An 18899-nucleotide genomic window follows, 5' to 3' on the forward strand; every position below is an offset into this window, starting at 1 on the left:
ACTTCTGAGTTCTTGCTCTAGTAGAAACATTTTTTTAAGTGTAACTATTAAACTATTAAAAACCAACAAGCTTTTATAGCATGCATCATATGTAGAAGTGGGCACACTGACATGGAGATGTACTGTAATGCTTTTTAGGCAGCATTATAAGAGAGATTTCAGAAGACGGTTAACAGGAAATGATGACTACATGCACTTAAACGTGTTTCAAAAACCAGCACCTATCTGAAATCTAATTTTAATACAAAAGACTCCAATAAATGCAATGTCCAGTAAAGCCTATAACTTAAATGTATGTTGAGACTCTGTTAGTGAGTTACTTATTGGGTTAATTTCTGAGGCTATAGGTTGTAATGATATTGCATTGAATTGAATTACATCGTGAGGTTTTCCTGGCCCCAGTGGACAAATACGAATTGTACATTAAAGTTCAAAATTCACAAAGGTAATATTTATCATTGCATTCTGCTGAGCTGTAGGTCTTTCTGTTATTGAATCCACCCCCTGAATATAAGCAGTTTTCACTGTACTAAGCTTATTTCTGCTATTCTGTCTGTCACTTATCTGGAGGGTATAATTTACTGAAGTGAAATACTCCATCACAGTTTAGATGACATGGGCAGTCTTAGCATCAATAGTATTGACAGGGTATATGTACCCTTATCGTAGTCTGACAGATGAGAGCAGGTACTAGGAAAGGGCCATGGATGTTTATCTTCCCAAAAGAGAGCACAAGATGAGATTGAGAGAGTGAAGGAGAGAGCTTGATTTAGAAATGGTTCATACCTACTGCAGGTGCAATGTTGCCGTGCATTTATTTGTTGAATGGAGTCTTGGTCCAGCTGTCATATACTGATCTCTCCCATTTGTCCCTTCTGTGTGGTGAAGTCCTATTATGTTGTGGGAAGCTGCCAAAAGCAGTGTGGAAGGACCCATTTATAAGAAATGACACAAAACATCCCGTCTCCTCTTAGCTGTGCACAATATGGACCTTTTAAAGCTCTTGCGAATTATCCACCAGCTAATACATAAAAAGAAGTCCACTGTGTTCCAAAGCCATCAATGACTAATTCAGCAGCAGAGCATTTCAATCCGAGCCCTTCATATAGTAATCAGTGTAGTGTGCTGATGGAGTTGAGTTTGATCCAAGTAGAAATTTGAGTGTAAACATATGGTGGGTTTAAATTCTTATTTAAAGCAAAAATTCAATAGAATATTCAAGCTGTGGTATTTTCTTTGAGGAAAATTTGTTAAATCAATAATTCGTTAAAATCTGTTTTAATTACATTCAAGTTAATACTGAAATGTCATGATTTTAATATTCAGAATAGATGTGTGCTTATTATCAAAACAGCAAAAAGCGTTATAGCACCTTAATACTCTGTCAAATAATCCCAGATTAATATAAAATCTCCCAGCATAAATGAAGATAAAGCATTTTATTCTGAATCTTGTATTACAAGCTGTCTCAATTAGATCAGAGTTACACCACTGTCACTGTAGGGAAGAGTTGTGTTGACAACATGCAGCATTTATCTCAGTGGTGATTCTCTCCTTTGAATCCTAGGATCGGGCTCTGAGTCAGAGCAAACTAAATGAGACTGTCTTATTTAGGCTGTGAAATCACTGAGACAGGCCCAATTTATGCAATATTCACCAAGGCAGTGGTGTGGTGGTTTGTTTCATCCCTTCATATTACATTGGTAAAATGAGGGCGAGACACTGATGACATCCCGTTTTCGTGGGAAAACAGATTGCGGTGTCTTTTTTCAGTCTGGTGTCTTGATGATAATTTTCTCGCTCCATGGCCCATCTGCACACAAGTGAACTGGTCGGATGAGGCGAGGACTTGAGCAGAAAAATGCCATGTGCTTTTGCTGATCAGTCCTAATCCACATGCCAGATGTCCTTTGTAAAAGTATCAATTATGAACACCGGAAAATGAAAGGTATTCCTGACTCTATCCCAAGCCCTTTCCTGATTTGTTCAAGGAATTTGCCGACAGCTCGGGGGGGGGGGGGATGTATTTTATTGTGATGAGAGCTTTATCAAGTTTTAAAGATATGCAGCTTTGATTAAAAGTGTTTAAAAATTCATACACCTACTGAATTTATTGTCCATTGATCAACCATATCGTTACTGATAGAAGAAAATGACGAATTCTCCACCGTGGCAATGATAGATTACTGAATCTCTCTTTCCAAATACAGTAACTTCTGCTTCCCAATTTGAGCTCTGTTACTTTGTAGCATCCTGTGCCTTAATTTGTAGTTTATAAATTCTTCCAATTAGTTAAAGTAAATGTTAATCAACTATGTGAATTTAGAGTACTTTGCATGTGTTATTCTGGAAAAGTGAGGTTTTTTTATATGACACATGAATAAGAGTGCTGTTGTATGCTGATTCTGGTTGTCAGATAGCTTGCAGGAAATGAAGGATGGCCTCTGTCGACTTCAGGGGGAACATTTAAGAGTCATTATTCCACCATTATCATCCTTGCCAATGACTATAGAGTACTCCTCCCTCCTGTCAGTTGGCTGTCTGCTGTATAATGGGCCTGGGGTGTCCATTACGAAGCCAAAATGGCTGAAGACACTTTAGGCAAAGCCTGCTAAAAGCACCTGAAAGACAGAGGTTAGGGGAGGTGACTCTGTCCTGATCCTACAGTACAAATGAAGGTGACGATTCCAGTTCACTGCATGACAGCTGATAGAACATTAGGTAAATAATTACACTGTACATGAAGCACAAAATACAGATTTATAATCAGTCAATAAATTGCATGTTTAACATTTTTGGGATGGTCATGTTTGCTCAGATGCGATGATAAAGCAAAATTCCCAGTTCTAACCTGGCTCAGTACTTGTATTTCAGGCACACAGTGTGAAACATTAAAATGAAAGGTTCTCATTTTAATTCCATGTCACTCAGTCCTTGGGATTCACCTTTCACTGATATCCTAAAAATCAGCCTTAAAATAAAAATAAAGGTGTGCAGATTAGTTTACAATATACCAGATACGAAAGTTTTTGTTATGGTTTCTCCTTTTTGGGTTTTTTTTATTATCGTTTCCTTCTGTGCTGCCTTAGATTAGAAAAGTCATTTGTGCAACCAGTAGTTTATATATACTGCAGTTTATTATGCTACTGCTTAATACTCGCAGAAATGTGTTTTATTACCCATAAACCCTTTGGAACAAACTCATCAGTTCAACTTAGAATTCATATATGACATGTTCTGTCGATGGACAAACTGACCCAGGTCTGTTACAAGTATCTTAATGGCACAGGAAGCTGGAATTCAAGCCAATATTACACCCTTTCCAACCCTGTAAAGTTTGTAGTGAGTAGGCTGCACCTGAGAGTGAAACTTGTTAAAAGAGAATCGGTAGCTCTTGGGAACAGACTGTTTCCAGTGTGTAGTTCAATACATATTGTTGTTGCCAACAGACACATTTAGATGTTGTATCCAAGTTGAAGCATGTACTAGATTTGATCACTGCTGCTGACATGACTTGGGCAACATAATGGTATTTCATGGTGCCCTACAGAAAATTTGCCAAATGCCCTTTTGCACACCTTGGCTTGCATGTATGACTGTCTGTCTGTCTGTCTCTCCCACTCACGTACAAACTGTAAGACACTTTCTGGCCTGAGGAACATTTTCTTGAATTCCCCTGAGCATTCGTGCAAAAAGCTACAAATAATCTCTCCACTACTCCCGCACCTCTTTCCTAATTCTCTCGCATTTCTGTTCTTATTCTTTTTTTCTTGTTTTACTTAAACCACTAAAACCACGAACACAGTGCATGCCCGTCTACCTGAGATGCCTGATATTCCTTCATTCAGTCTCCTATTTAGTATGTTACTTAGTTTCCTCATACTTCCTCTAGTCGTGATTTACTGTGCCCTAATGTAGTCGTGTGCATGCAGTCAGCAGATGAAATCGCCATTTGTCACATTAATAGTCCAGCTCTTCTGCCATACTTTCTCACACACACATCCACAGTCCTCTCTCAGTATGTCTCCATTCAGTATCATCTCGCCTCACCACTTCTTCTCAGACCCTTAGTCTCATTTATTTTCATCACAAAAACCTTCCTCTTTTTTTCACTTTTTGCACAGGTTTTAATATCATGGTATCTTACTTTTATGTTTATGATATGTTTGTGTACTTATTATGAAGGGGTTTGAATGATATAATTTGGTATTAGACCGCATCATTATTCCTTTGTGCCAGATTCTGTAGACACTGAAGTAGACCATATAATTAGGAAGTATTATGAAATTCAGTGAGAGAACATTTAATTGCTGTTTTGTACATTATGCTCAGCTGTTTGTGCAATTATAAAAGCCCTGCTGTGCGAGAGACAGTGAGTTGAATTTTAAAAGCAGCATTTGCCATAGACTGTCCCATGTCACATGCAAAATTAGACGATCCCTGTAGTAGATGATTATGCAGCACATAACAGAGATAGAGCTTGAAATTAAATGCAAATTCAATATTCTTCATTTAAGCTGTTTTGCATTTGTATTCCTATCACTTTCTCTTTTGTGGTGATTGTGTTTTTCTGTTTTGCATCTCATAACCAAAGGGAAAACGGGAGTATACTCCGGGGGAAGGGTTAGGTCACCATTAAAGGGTTAACATTTTTTTATCTTAGAAACATGACAGGAATATAAGATGAGAAACTGATATGGGGTCAGAATGAGTCTTAGGGCTTGTGAAAATAGCATAATGCAATACATTTACACAGGTTTAGCAAATGTGATGCAAATATAATAATAATTAAATAATAATAAAAATAAGTAAATCATTTTTTATCTGTAAGAAGGTTCAATAAGCACTCAGTTTTCAAAAAAATATAATTTTCTGCCAATAATTTCATGGTTCACACTTTAAAGGGTTAAATGCAATCAGTTATTTTAAGATATAAAAGTATCTCACTGAGTACCTCATCTTTGAAAGATATGTGTCGTTTTGTTCCGCTAGATGTGGCGACCTTCCCTAAGAGGATCAAAAATGGATTTTCCCCCCCAAATTGCACGTGTAAATAAAGATGTAGGGACTTTAAAACCACCACAGACATTACAAGCATGTGTCTGCAGTCCTAATCCCTGCTTGTTTACAGATTTTCACCACCATTACACATAAAACCAAGAGCAAGAGTGAAGGATATGTAGGACAATATCAAGCTGGGACTCACATGAGGCATCATTACATCTTAAAATATTCCTGATTTTTATTCATGCCAGATTCTTCCCACTTAGCCACCACTTCTGTTTTGATAAGAACCCCACAGTCTCAGGTAGCTCTCTGCTGTTTTCAGGTAGCAGTTTCCGTTAGCAAGCGCTTTCCCTTTTTGTGGACAAGGATTAGAAGATACACTCACTCACCGACCTCATCTTCCACTGAATCTCTAAGCTACACATTATATTATAACTTTAGGGCGAACCTCCAACTTTTAGTGACCATTTCTCAACTAAGGGTCAGAAATAATCTTAAGTAGGACATAGCATCTTATTTTTTTTAAGACCAAGTGGCAAAAAATATGTTATTTTAAAATTAAATCCATGTCGGAATTGATTATGTTTTCATATCTTATTCCTTTTCTTCTTCTAATCTAATTTTCCCAATATAATGTTTCTCAGTGCTTCGCCCTTAATTTCTTCCTGTGTTCTTTCTTTACGTATTCACAAAGTCTGTTTTGTTTTATTTTTTGTCTTCTGTCCAGCATGCGAGCTGATGAACCAAGGGATCCTCGCGCTGGTTACATCTACGGGCTGTGCAGCTGCAAGTGCCCTGCAGTCTCTGACAGATGCAATGCACATCCCCCACCTCTTCATTCAAAGAAATGGGGATGGTGCACCCCGTACTGCCTGTCAGCTCAACCCGAGCCCAGACGGAGAGAGCTACACACTGGCTGCACGGCCACCTGTTCGAATCAGCGACGTCCTGCTTACTCTTGTCTCTGAACTGCACTGGCAGAAGTTCATCATCTTTTACGAGAGTGACTACGGTGAGTTGGAAAAACTAGAGCACCTTAACAACAAATATATCTCATAAACATGACATCTGTATGTAAGATGGTTTCACCGCTTTCATTTAGATGTAAATGTCCTATAACTATCTTCTGAGATGAAGATCAGGCTGCTGCTGCAGTAAAGCCGTATTAACACTAAGAATTCATGTGCCGAAAAGAATAGACCAAGTGAGAAGTAAGCTGAAGGAACATCATCACTCCCACACAAACACATACTGTACTTCCACACCGTTAAAAAATAAATCAAAAGTTCAGGAGGGAAAAAAAAAATAACGAGATCTCACTGCTGCATTCAGTTTTAGCAGTATTGTCATGAAGAAACAAGTATGAGCTTAATTGGCTCATTTGTGGCGCTGTCATCTGTGAGGATGTGTCCCAACAGTACTTTATATATTCTCAAATGTTCTTCATTTCTGTTTAATTATTTTCACTATGAGTTCCCTGTGAACCAGACCTTTCATGACCCACATTTGGGAAATGCACTGTGGATCAAGGAGTGATTGGCAAGGCAGTGGAAGGGTAGGAGAATGAAGTGGGCATATAAAGCCTTTTGCTGCATTGCCATTCATCAGATGAGACTTTGTCTCGGCTGGCTAATCTTTTTAGTTCTGGGAAGAGTGGAGTCCAGAAGGCAGTATAAATCTGTTTTATTTTTCCAGTACTGGAAACAACTGAGCTAAAGTTGATATAGTGTATAGTAAAGCAAGCCATCAGAATACCGGGGCCCCAGGCAAGTTCCCAACCGTAACTTGGTCACTTTAGCAGAGTCCTCCATGTGTTTGACATGTTGGCTTACATTTACAAAGCTCTGTCCTTGGATTTCTTTCTGTCATTGCTACTCTTTGCAGAAATGCACTCTCAGCATTGAGTTGGATCAATGAAAGTCCACTACAGAAGAAAACCTGTCTGTGCTTCATTTTGACAAGCTGTCTTGCTTTCTGAATCTTGTTTTTCCTTTCTGACTAGCTGTCTATCTGACTAACTAGCTCTCTATATGTCTGTCTCATGGGGTCAGCATGTGTTCGACCATCTGTTTTGCTATAGATCTTTCTTCGTCACTGGCTCGCTGCCTATCTGTGGTAACCAGTGCTAACTGTCCTTTTTATAATGAGCTTGACTGCCTGCCATGTGTTTTGTTAGCTATATAGAGTGGATAGCTTAATATCTCTGACTAACTGTCTGTCTTTCTATCCAGCAAAGCCATTCTTTGTGTGTCTCAATTCCAATCTTCATACTTTAATAGATTCATGTGCAGTTTGGGAAATGTTAAGGCTTTATTTTGCCCTGGTTCACAACTCATCCATCTACTGACTAATGTTCATATCCTAGTCAGCATAATGTACTATACATTTAGACAGAGGTAACCTAAAGCGGCTTTCAAATAATTAGTTTCAGTAAAAGGAAAAAGAGACAATTGTTAGAAAAATATTGCCACAAATCATGCTGGCTTTTCTGTTGATATGCAAACAAAAGTAAACAGACAGAAAAATCCCAATCAGATTCTTACTTGCCTGTGGTTTTCTTTGAAACAGTGCAAATTCTCCTTAGTACAGTTTGTTTGGTTTTATTTGGGTTTTTTTGTACTTGGCAAGTAAGTTGTTCTAAACACCTTGGAAAAGTTTCCATAGTCCTTTTGTGGATTCAGGCTGTCTCAGTTGCTTCTGTCTCTACATGTAATCTGGGATTGACTCAGTGATGTTCATATCAGGGCTCTTTGGAGGCCATGCCATCTGTTGCAGGACACTGTCCATCCAGTCACTAAAGATCGGTTTTTAGCACTGGCTGGCTACTTGGCCTCTTTCTCCTGCTGCAGAATAACATTTAGGACCAGTCAGACACGTCACATATGGTGTTGTGTGGTGGATAAAAATCAGAACATTCAAAATTCTGCACATTGCGGTACGCATATCACATGAAGAAGACTTGGCTCATCAAGAAGCTGTTCTAACAAAGTAGCCTTTTTTAAGTCTGCTAAATTAGACACTACAAAGTCAGCACCACTGACATGTGTGCTTGTGTTACACTATTTAGCTCTGAACTCATTTAATTAAGCAATGTAGCGGCTAATTAGGATCCTCATCACAGAACAGTCCAAATACCCGTGGTGTCTGCTTTAAAACAGTGCAACAGTGACTGACACAACTGTCTGCAAAGAAAAGTGCTGTCTGTTAATCTGTGGAGGCATTCAGTGAATGTCGAGCTCTTACATATGTTGATTTGAGTTACATTTCTGTGGGAATTCTGGGATACTTTTTTAGCACTGGTACCAATAGAATAATAAATTAAAGAAGATATTTTTTATGAAAAGAAGAAGCCAGAAAACGTCTAAAATTATCAAAATATTGACATATAAAACAAGAACTACTGACAGTGGATGCTGACAGGTTGGTTTTCACAGGTATATTTTAGCCGATACCAAAGTAGCACTGATGTAATTAACCAGTGACCACAATTAAACTTGCCCTTTCAGCTAAACTTGTTGATTAGGACTTTTTCCAGTTTTAGTTTTGTTAGAGAATGTACTTTGAATTTCAGGTAACAACAATTTATACAGGATTCTAAAGTTAATAAGACACTGTGACACTTGTTATACTATTATGCCCTTAGGATGTGTTATGAGTATTTACAGCTACATCGAGTCTACATCTATGTATTTTCTTAAGCTGCAATGTGCTTTTGTCCAATACATCTTTTAATTAATGTGATGTACAGATATATGTGTACATATATGTATTTAACATTAATATTGTTAAAATCGCCGCCCATCCCCCACGCACAGGGTGATCTACGCTAACTTGCTAATGGAGATTTACCGCGTTAATGCGGTTATGGCATTAACGTCATTTTAACGATATTAATGCTGACAGCACTAGTATGTACACATATATATGTACATGCATATATGTGTACATATATATGTACACATATATCAAATCAAATCAAATCAAATCACTTTTATTGTCACATCACATGTGCAGGTACACTGGTACAGTACATGTGAGTGAAATTCTTGTGTGCGAGCTTCACAAGCAACAGAGTTGTGCAAAATACAATAATGTAAAACAAGCAAAATATAAAAATGGCTAATCTAAAAAGTAATAAATATATGTACAATATGTAAAGGTATATACATTACTGAATGTGTATACTAAATATGTTTTTCTACGTGTGTGTGTTTGAGTGTGTATATAGTATGTATATACATGTTTTACAAATGAAATAAAGTAAACAATAAAATAAGATATATAAAATATACAGAGGTTGGTATGTGCAAAACAGTGGTATTTATATACAGTATGGAGTGCATAATGTTGAAGTTCCAGTAGTGAGGGTGAGGTGTCTATGACGTGTTCAGCAGTCTGATGGCCTGATGGAAAAAGCTGTCTCTCAGTCTGCTGGTACGGGACCGGATGCTGCAGAACCTCCTTCCTGATGGAAGTAGTCTGAACAGTTTATGGCTGGGGTGGCTGGAGTCCTTGATGATCCTCCCCGCTTTCCTCAGGCACCGCTTCCTGTAGATGTCTTGGAGGGAGGGAAGCTCACCTCCAATTATCCGTTCAGCACACCGCACTACTCTCTGGAGAGCTTTGCGGTTGTGAGCGGTGCTGTTGCCGTACCAGGTGGTGATGCATCCAGTGAGGATGCTCTCAATGGCACAGCGATAGAAGGTCCTGAGGATGCGGGGGCTCATGCCGAATCTTTTCAGTCTCCTGAGAAAGAAGAGGCGCTGCTGCGCCTTCTTCACTGTTTTGTTTATGTGTACTGACCACGTAAGATCCTCAGCCAGATGTACACCAAGGAAGCGGAAGCTGCTCACTCTCTCCACAGCGGCGCCGTTGATGGTGATGGGGGTGTGTACTCCTCTGCACCTCCGGAAGTCCACTATCAACTCCTTTGTCTTTGCGACGTTGAGGGTGAGATGGTTGTCTTGACACCAGTGGGTCAGGGCGCTGACCTCCTCCCTGTAGGCCGTCTCATCACCGTTGGTAATAAGACCCACCACTGTAGTGTCGTCCGCAAACTTCACAATGATGTTGGAGTTTCTAGTGGCCGTGCAGTCGTAGGTGTAGAGTGAGTACAGGAGAGGGCTCAGTACACACCCCTGTGGAGCACCAGTGTTCAGTGTGATGGGGGATGAGGTGGTGCTGCCCAGCCTGACCACTTGGCGTCTGTCAGACAGGAAGTTAAGGATCCAGCTGCCGAGGGAGCTGCTCAGTCCTAGATCCTGCAGTTTCCTGTCCAGCTTCGAGGGAACGATGGTGTTGAATGCTGAGCTGTAATCTACAAACAGCATTCTCACATACGTGTCTCTCTTCTCCAGGTGTGACAGGGCAGCATGGAGTGTCAGGGCTATGGCATCATCAGTGGACCTGTTGTGGCGGTATGCGAACTGTAGAGGGTCCAGTGAGTCGGGTAGTGCAGAGCAGATGAAGTCCCTGACCAGCTTCTCGAAGCATTTGCTCACGATGGGGGTCAGGGCTACGGGTCGCATGTACATATATATGCATGTACATATATATGTGTACATGCATATATGTGTACATGCATATATGTGTACATATATATGTACATATATACGTACACATATATGTATACATTATGGTCTGAAAAAAAGGTTAAATAGAACTGAGCATCAACTATTCTACAAACTTTTTAATAATATTGCTTCGTGTCCATATTGAGTCATGTTCATTTATGTTTATTTGGCTGATTTACTCAGTACCTTATCCCAATCAAAAAGCAGTCAGTGTGAAATGTGCAATGTAGTGATAGTTGAATTTGCTTAACTAATCATAATCTGGGCAAGCAGTGAAAAGTAAAAAGTTAAAAACATTTAATTAGACGTCACCGGTCCATTGCACTTACTTGATTCAGCCAGTGGACTAAAGTGCTCATGATAAATACTGATTTAGGTTTGAAAATGTTTCACTTTCTGAAAGACTTTCTGTAGGCAGAAAAGTCAGACACTTTCTTTGAACTTTGACTGAGTTATCAAATGATTTTTATTATTAAATGATATAAAAAAGGTTAGTAAAGGCATAAACCTGGGGCTGAACTACGAGGTGTCAGATGGTTGTTAGTGCCGTTAGTAAAGGATCTACATTTTATCTTATTTATTATATATTTTTTTGCCTCTTATGCAGGCTATATTATATAGCATTTTCCTTTCATGACAGCAGTGTGAAATTCTGTCAGATCAGTGGTGGAACTGCAAAAATGAAATATAGAAACTCCTCACAGCACAGGAGCTCAGATCACATTATCAGTGTTAGCTTCTCTCTTTTTAACAGTGTGAATATATGTATATATATACAGTGGCTTGCAAAAGTATTCGGCCCCCTTGAACTTTTCCACATTTTGTCACATTACAGCCACAAACATGAATCAATTTTATTGGAAATCCACGTGAAAGACCCATACAAAGTGGTGTACACGTGAGAAGTGGAACGAAAATCATACATGATTCCAAACATTTTTTACAAATAAATAACTGCAAAGTGGGGTGTGTGTAATTATTCAGCCCCCTGAGTCAATACTTTGTAGAACCAGCTTTTGCTGCAATTACAGCTGCCAGTCTTTTAGGGTATGTCTCTACCAGCTTTGCACATCTAGAGACTGAAATCCTTGCCCATTCTTCTTTGCAAAACAGCTCTGGCTCAGTCAGATTAGATGGACAGCGTTTGTGAACAGCAGTTTTCAGATCTTGCCACAGAGTCTCGATTGGATTTAGATCTGGACTTTGACTGGGCCATTCTAACACATGGATATGTTTTGTTTTAAACCATTCCATTGTTGCCCTGGCTTTATGTTTAGGGTCGTTGTCCTGCTGGAAGGTGAACCTCCGCCCCAGTCTCAAGTCTTTTGCAGACTCCAAGAGGTTTTCTTCCAAGATTGCCCTGTATTTGGCTCCATCCATCTTCCCATCAACTCTGACCAGCTTCCCTGTCCCTGCTGAAGAGAAGCACCCCCAGAGCATGATGCTGCAACCACCATATTTGACAGTGGGGATGGTGTGTTCAGAGTGATGTGCAGTGTTAGTTTTCCGCCACACATAGCGTTTTGCATTTTGGGCAAAAAGTTCCATTTTGGTCTCATCTGACCAGAGCACCTTCTTCCACTTGTTTGCTGTGTCCCCCACATGGCTTGTGGCAAACTGCAAACGGGACTTCTTATGGTTTTCTGTTAACAATGGCTTTCTTCTTGCCACTCTTCCATAAAGGCCAACTTTGTGCAGTGCACGACTAATAGTTGTCCTATGGACAGATTCCCCCACCTGAGCTGTAGATCTCTGCAGCTCGTCCAGAGTCACCATGGGCCTCTTGGCTGCATTTCTGATCAGCGCTCTCCTTGTTCGGCCTGTGAGTTTAGGTGGACGGCCTTGTCTTGGTAGGTTTACAGTTGTGCCATACTCCTTCCATTTCTGAATGATCGCTTGAACAGTGCTCCGTGGGATGTTCAAGGCTTGGGTAATCTTTTTGTAGCCTAAGCCTGCTTTAAATTTCTCAATAACTTTATCCCTGACCTGTCTGGTGTGTTCTTTGGACTTCATGGTGTTGTTGCTCCCAATATTCTCTTAGACAACCTCTGAGGCTGTCACAGAGCAGCTGTATTTGTACTGACATTAGATTACACAGAGGTGCACTCTATTTAGTCATTAGCACTCATCAGGCAATGTCTATGGGCAACTGACTGCACTCAGACCAAAGGGGGCTGAATAATTACGCACACCCCTCTTTGCAGTTATTTATTTGTAAAAAATGTTTGGAATCATGTATGATTTTCGTTCCACTTCTCACGTGTACACCACTTTGTATTGGTCTTTCACGTGGAATTCCAATAACATTGATTCATGTTTGTGGCTGTAATGTGACAAAATGTGGGAAAGTTCAAGGGGGCCGAATACTTTTGCAAGCCACTGTATGTATATATATATATATATATATATATATATATATATATATATATATATATATATATATATATATATACATACATATATATATATATATATATATATATATATATATATATATATATATATATATCTCACTGGCCTCCTTGTTGGGGAAACCTATTGAGCTGCTTGTTAATGTAAATATGTTATCAGATAATCACATAGCATCAACTCAGTGTATTTAGACACGTGTTTTTTATGATAGATGTCAGAGGAAAATGACCAGATTGCTTTAAACTGATAAAAATACAACAGTCACCCATATAAAGAAATGCATCTCTGTATGCTAAACACATACAACCTTGAAGCAGATGGGCTAGAGCAGCAGAAGACCACACCGGGTGTCACAGCCGTCAGCTAAGAAAAGGAAACTGAGTCTACAGTTTTCACAGACTCACCAAAATTGAACAATAGAAGATTGAGAAAAACATTTCTGGTCTGAAGAGTCTGAATTTCTGCTGCAGCATTCAAATGGAAGGGTCCGAATTTGGTGTAGGCAGCATGAATGCATGGATCCATACTGCCTTGATTCAGATGCGGTTGGTGTAATGGTGTGGATACTTGCTTGGCACACTTTGCACCCCTTAGTGCCAATCCAGCATCAATTAAATGCCACAGCTGGAGAAAACCCACCTCTGACATTCACACTCCACACAGAAGGGTCCCTGGTGGCCAGTGAAGCCAGCACCTTCTTGCTTCACATATATCACCACTATGCTATCTCCTTACTCAGAAATACTATTATAAAATACTGTAATCACTTTATTTCTGTAAGCCTTTGCTTTTAAATTGTGAGACTGACACCTTACTCTACATTAGTAGTGTACGGGGTGAGATTTGTGCTTTATTACAGCTTAAACAAGTGGCTTCCCTGACCTCAGGGGTAAAATATATAGCTCAGTGTAATGAAGCGTGTCAGGGGAGCCAATTCATTCCAGTCTCCACCAATGCATCAGCTGCATAAAAAGCACATTATGTAAACAACTTCTACAGCTTCACCTCTTCTGGTTACATTTGTCATTGTACATTTTCTACATATAATTTGATTCTCAGTTCTTAGAGATCATATTCCATAGTTTCTTTCACAAATAACAGAGATAACCTTCTTATACTGCTATAGCTCTAAGAGAAGCTGGACAACACTGTTTTACAACCGTGAAACATCCCTGTGTTGTTTGGCTTTTGTGCCGTCAGATAAATAGAAGAAAGCAAAATTGTATGATAATCCTATAACAGCTTATTGCTACCCAAAAGATCCTTTCAGCTTTGCTTTTGTTGTTTTTCTTCTTTTTCTTCTTTCTTTAGTCTAATTTTTGTGTTTTTCATTCAGGAGCAGTTTTTATATCTTATGCTGTTTTGTTTCTTTCAGCCTGCCCTACTTTTGCTGATTTAAGTCATGCTCTCTGACAATACTGAAGGGTATCTGATACTTCAGCTTTTTTTTTTATTTTGTGAGAAGGGCCGAACAGATCCAGTTCATGTAAAGGCCATGAAAATTAATCTCTTCCACTGAAAAACAAACTTTTTGATAGCAAAGCGAGACTTTGCCATCAAGGACTGTGCAGCCTTTTGTGCATTCTTTTCAAACCGACTACATTCAAAATGAAACTTTCATACAAAGATGACTGCCCCTGCTGACTTTTGTGTGCGTTTATATATTAATTTAACTAAAATTATGTGTCTCAGTAGTCTAGTGGTTTACACATTCACTTAACAAGCAAAAGCTTCCCAGTTTTACCCTAGGAAGGAATACAAGTTCCTTTGGGGTTATTTGGAGCATCCGACGTAAAAAACGTTTCCAAATGAAAACATGGGGTGCTAACTGCTGTGGTGTCCTCTTGCGAATAAAGGAGCAGCTGAAGGTTTTTTTTTTTTTGCCCTGACTTTAAATTTTCCATTGTAAACATACCTGTTTATTTTTAGACACCATTAAGCAGAAAGGAAAAACTGAATAAGTCAATCATGCTATGCTTAGATGATAATCTAGCTTAACATGCCTACCTACCACACACCTGCTCAATAAGCTACTTAAAAGATGTGATTACTAAATGGTAGCTTTTTACTGCTCAAACACAAATTGGATTAATATTGTGTGAGAGTGTGTGTCTGTGTGTGTGTGAGAGAGAAAACTGACTTACACTTGCATTACAAGTATTAAGAGGACAGTCATTAACAGCAAATATTCAAGACTTTAGCTACCAGGACTTCATGGTATAGGTGTGCAGACTATGACATCATCGTCAGGTTTGATGATTTTATATCTGCCACACCTTTGACCAAAATGGTCATGAACATAAAATAAAGATTGTGGTTGTTCCATTATTTTATGTTTAGTGACCACTTTTAATGAGAGAAAGAGTAGCAATAGATTGCATTTTTGCATTTCTTTTTTGCCCCTCTCACACACTGCACAGCCTTTATCTCGGTAACAAATCATGAGAACAACACTGTGCGTGTGCAGACATCACAGGTGCTGCCACTTGTGCAACAGAGTAGATCCACAGAGCAGTGTGAGAAAGAGGAAAACCTCACACTTGTGGCACAGTACTGACAACAGTTGATCCAAGAAGTCAATGCATTTGTCACTGGGTTCTCTTTTGAAAAGAAAATCACTAAATCTAACAGCAAGATCACTAATTTGGCAAAGCTGAGGTGAACGGAGGTGAGCCTGCACTTGGTCAGGATTGCTTCTTTAATTGAGAGGGACACTCAAGCTGAAATTACATTTCTATGAATCTAAAAATTGAATATCTAAATCTCAAAATTCAATCCAATCCAACTAATGAATATCTGTCTAGCTGAATTTTCTGGTCCTGCTCTAGCACTACCATAAATAAGGACTTAAAAATGAGGGAAAGGAGAACTACCTCATTTGTGATGCCTTCATTTTTGTCTTTACCTTATTTTACTGTAATTTTGCAACATTTATGGCATATATGATTTCCAGAGTTACAAGAAGGTTTAGGCACATTCTTGTAATAGCACCACAAGGTTTACATTTGTGGATTTGAGTGAAACATTTCAGCATTTGTACACATATTCATGCCTTTCTTGGGATGAGTTAAAATAAAAAGGTTGCAAAAGGCCAGATAATACCACCAAAATAACTCTGCTTAAGCCTTTCATGGGGAAAAAGAGGTTTTTCTAAACCTTAAGTATCATTTTAAAGGTTTGTGATATGTTATGTGTATGCCTCTGTGTATGCCATTTAGGGTGTGTTTTACACAATAGCTACTCATAGCTGTGTGTATCCTAAAGGAAGCCAGGTATTGATTCTGTGGGGGTGGAAGGACAGTGGGAAGACTATCTGCAAACAAAAGCTTCTAAGAAATTATCTTGTCCTTTTATTATAACAAGAAGAGCATAAAAGACAACTGAGTCAAGATTATAGGAAATCTAAAAGAAGGGTTGATTTTTCAGGATGCTCCTTGGCAGGTCTGTCAGAGTTACCTGCACTTAGTAATGACTGTGGAGCAGCTACATCTGTCTCTGTCCTCCCTGTGGTGACCATATCGCTGTTAAAGAAGGAGAGAATTAGCCTGGTATTAGGTGTAAGATTGATTAGGCTGCTTTTGGTCCCAAGTAGGGGGTGGTTCCTATGTAAAACATGCATTTATAACATAGAGAGAGTCTGGACATAGACAAACACAAAGGGTATTTCCCGTGGAGTTTTTAGCAAGCCTGCAGCACATCATAGGAAACGTAAGGCACATCTGAGAAAACGTATGGAGGACTTCTATGTCATGTCCTTTTTAAATGCATGTCTTATTGTGTTGCCTGATTTCATCTCTATTAATACTACATTTACATCACAAGGTCTTTAACACTGCCAACTAACATAACAGCTAATTTCACAGGGAGTGAAAGTACATATGACCTCCATTTATTGGCTCTAATAAGAGCAGAGAGTGATTTAAAAAATAAATTAAAGTGGAGAAGTAATAGAAGATAATACAGCGAATATTTAAATAATAATAGACAGGTCAGGTCGGGTATCAGACGCCACCTCTCTAGGGACATCTCAGGCCCTCCAAGGTATGGAGGCCTATCTCCCCCCACCACTCCCCCTGCCAGTGGCAGACGCCCTCAGACATCGGTGCATTGGTGGTTCTTTGTATCCGGGGATGGGCGTCCAGGTACGCACCGGCTCACTCCTGGTGGCTGATTGTCGAGTCCTGGAGCCTGGGGCTCGCTCGGGCCCCTCGGGGGTGGGGTGCCCTCGGCCTCTCGACCTGGGGCTCGGTCACTCTGGCACAGTTGGCTGCCGGCGGAGCTCACGGCACATCACTGCAACCCCCCCCCGGCTTCTGCTCCGCGGCTGCTGAGTGACCCTTCATCTGGGGCTCTCCTCAGCTCTTTCTGGGATAGTGGCACGGTTGCCCCTCCATTGGTCTTCCTTGGTCTCTTGTGCTCTGAGGGCCTCTGGATGTCTGGAGCCTGGGTCTCCTCCATACCTGCTTCATGCCCTGGAGGACTGGGCTGTGGCTCCCCACACCCTCTAGAAGATCATTACATGAAGGAACCTTTTAAATACAAGCGCGCTCATGCTCACAGGTGTACACACGGGTGTTCACACACACAAGCTACACCCTTTTTGGCTGCTACCTCAAAGCACACTGTGCGCTGTCGATCTTACGTGCTGCACAATAATATTTAAGATTTAGTATTTACTGTTATATTCACATAGATCATCGTGATGATGTTGTTTATTATATTGCTCTCTTTTTTTTGGCTTGTTTTCTCTTTTTTCTTTCTCAGCAGGTGATCCAGGTGATTGATATATGTATTTTTTGTCTGTTTGTTTTGTTGGTTTTTGTTTTTTGCCCTTTATCACCATTCCTCTTCCCCGCTGTTTTTCTTTCCCTCTTTCTTTCTCCCTTTTTCTTTCCCCCAGTCATGTCTGTCCCGTGTGTAGCAAGTGAAAATAAAATAAAATAAACAATAAAAGCAAAGGTGAATCAAATAGACCAATACGGCAAGGCCGGGATGGTCCATTTGGTAAAGTAAATCCGTTGGGCATCTTTCTTTGCCTTTAGACAATAATTCTGATGGCAAAAAACCAAACGGGACAGGCGGGAAAAAATAAATAAATAATAATAATAATAATAGACAATAGAGTGTATACGCACTTACTGGTCATTTCATTAGGTATACCTGCTCAGCTTCTCATTAATACAAAGAAGTCAATCACTTCGCAGCAACTCCGTTCATTTAGACGTGTAGACATGTTAAACATCAGTAGGGGAAGAAAGAAAGAGATACTCTGAACATGTCATTGTCGTTAGTGTCAGGCAGGGTGGTCGGAGTATGTCAGAAACTGTTAATTTAATTTAATCGAATATTCCCACAGGGCAATCTCTAGAGTTTGCTGATAATGGTCCAAAAAGATAGAATAACCAGTGATCAGCAGTTCTCTAGATGGAAATACCTTTCTGATGGCAGAGGTCAGAGGAGAATGGCAGACTGGGGGAAGGTGATTGGAAGGCAACAATAATTCAAATAAACACATATTACCACCAAAGTACGCAGAAGAGCATCTCTGAACACTACATGTCAATCCTTGAAACAGATGGACTGCAGCAGGAGATGAACACATCAGATGTCCTTCCTGTCTGCAAGAAAACTAAAACTGGGGCTACAGTTTGTGCAAGCTCTAAATCTGGACAAAAGACAATTGGAGAAATGTTGCCTGGCCTTATGTGTCTCAATTTCTGCAGTAACATTTCAATTGTACAGCCAGAATTAGATAGATAGATAGATAGATAGATAGATAGATAGATAGATAGATAGATAGATAGATAGATAGATAGATAGATAGATAGATAGATAGATATGGCATCTCTCCATTAGCAGTATGCACATTTTTACATTAAAATTATCTTAATGGATAAAAGATAAAAG

At 39.6% G+C, this 18899-nt stretch overlaps 1 protein-coding gene across 3 annotated transcripts in view; it reads left to right on the top strand.

Annotated features, from left to right (window-relative positions):
* The window catches only part of grid1a (glutamate receptor, ionotropic, delta 1a), a 273940-nt gene that overhangs the window by 156649 nt on the left and 98392 nt on the right, over positions 1–18899 (top strand). For all 3 annotated transcript variants that reach the window (XM_063491391.1, XM_063491393.1, XM_063491392.1), the window contains exon 3: positions 5735–6019. In XM_063491391.1, coding sequence (XP_063347461.1) covers positions 5735–6019 — 285 coding nt within the window. The remainder of the gene's footprint in view (positions 1–5734; positions 6020–18899) is intronic.

This window comes from Pelmatolapia mariae, linkage group LG13, assembly GCF_036321145.2.
Source record: "Pelmatolapia mariae isolate MD_Pm_ZW linkage group LG13, Pm_UMD_F_2, whole genome shotgun sequence".
NCBI lineage: Eukaryota > Metazoa > Chordata > Actinopteri > Cichliformes > Cichlidae > Pelmatolapia > Pelmatolapia mariae.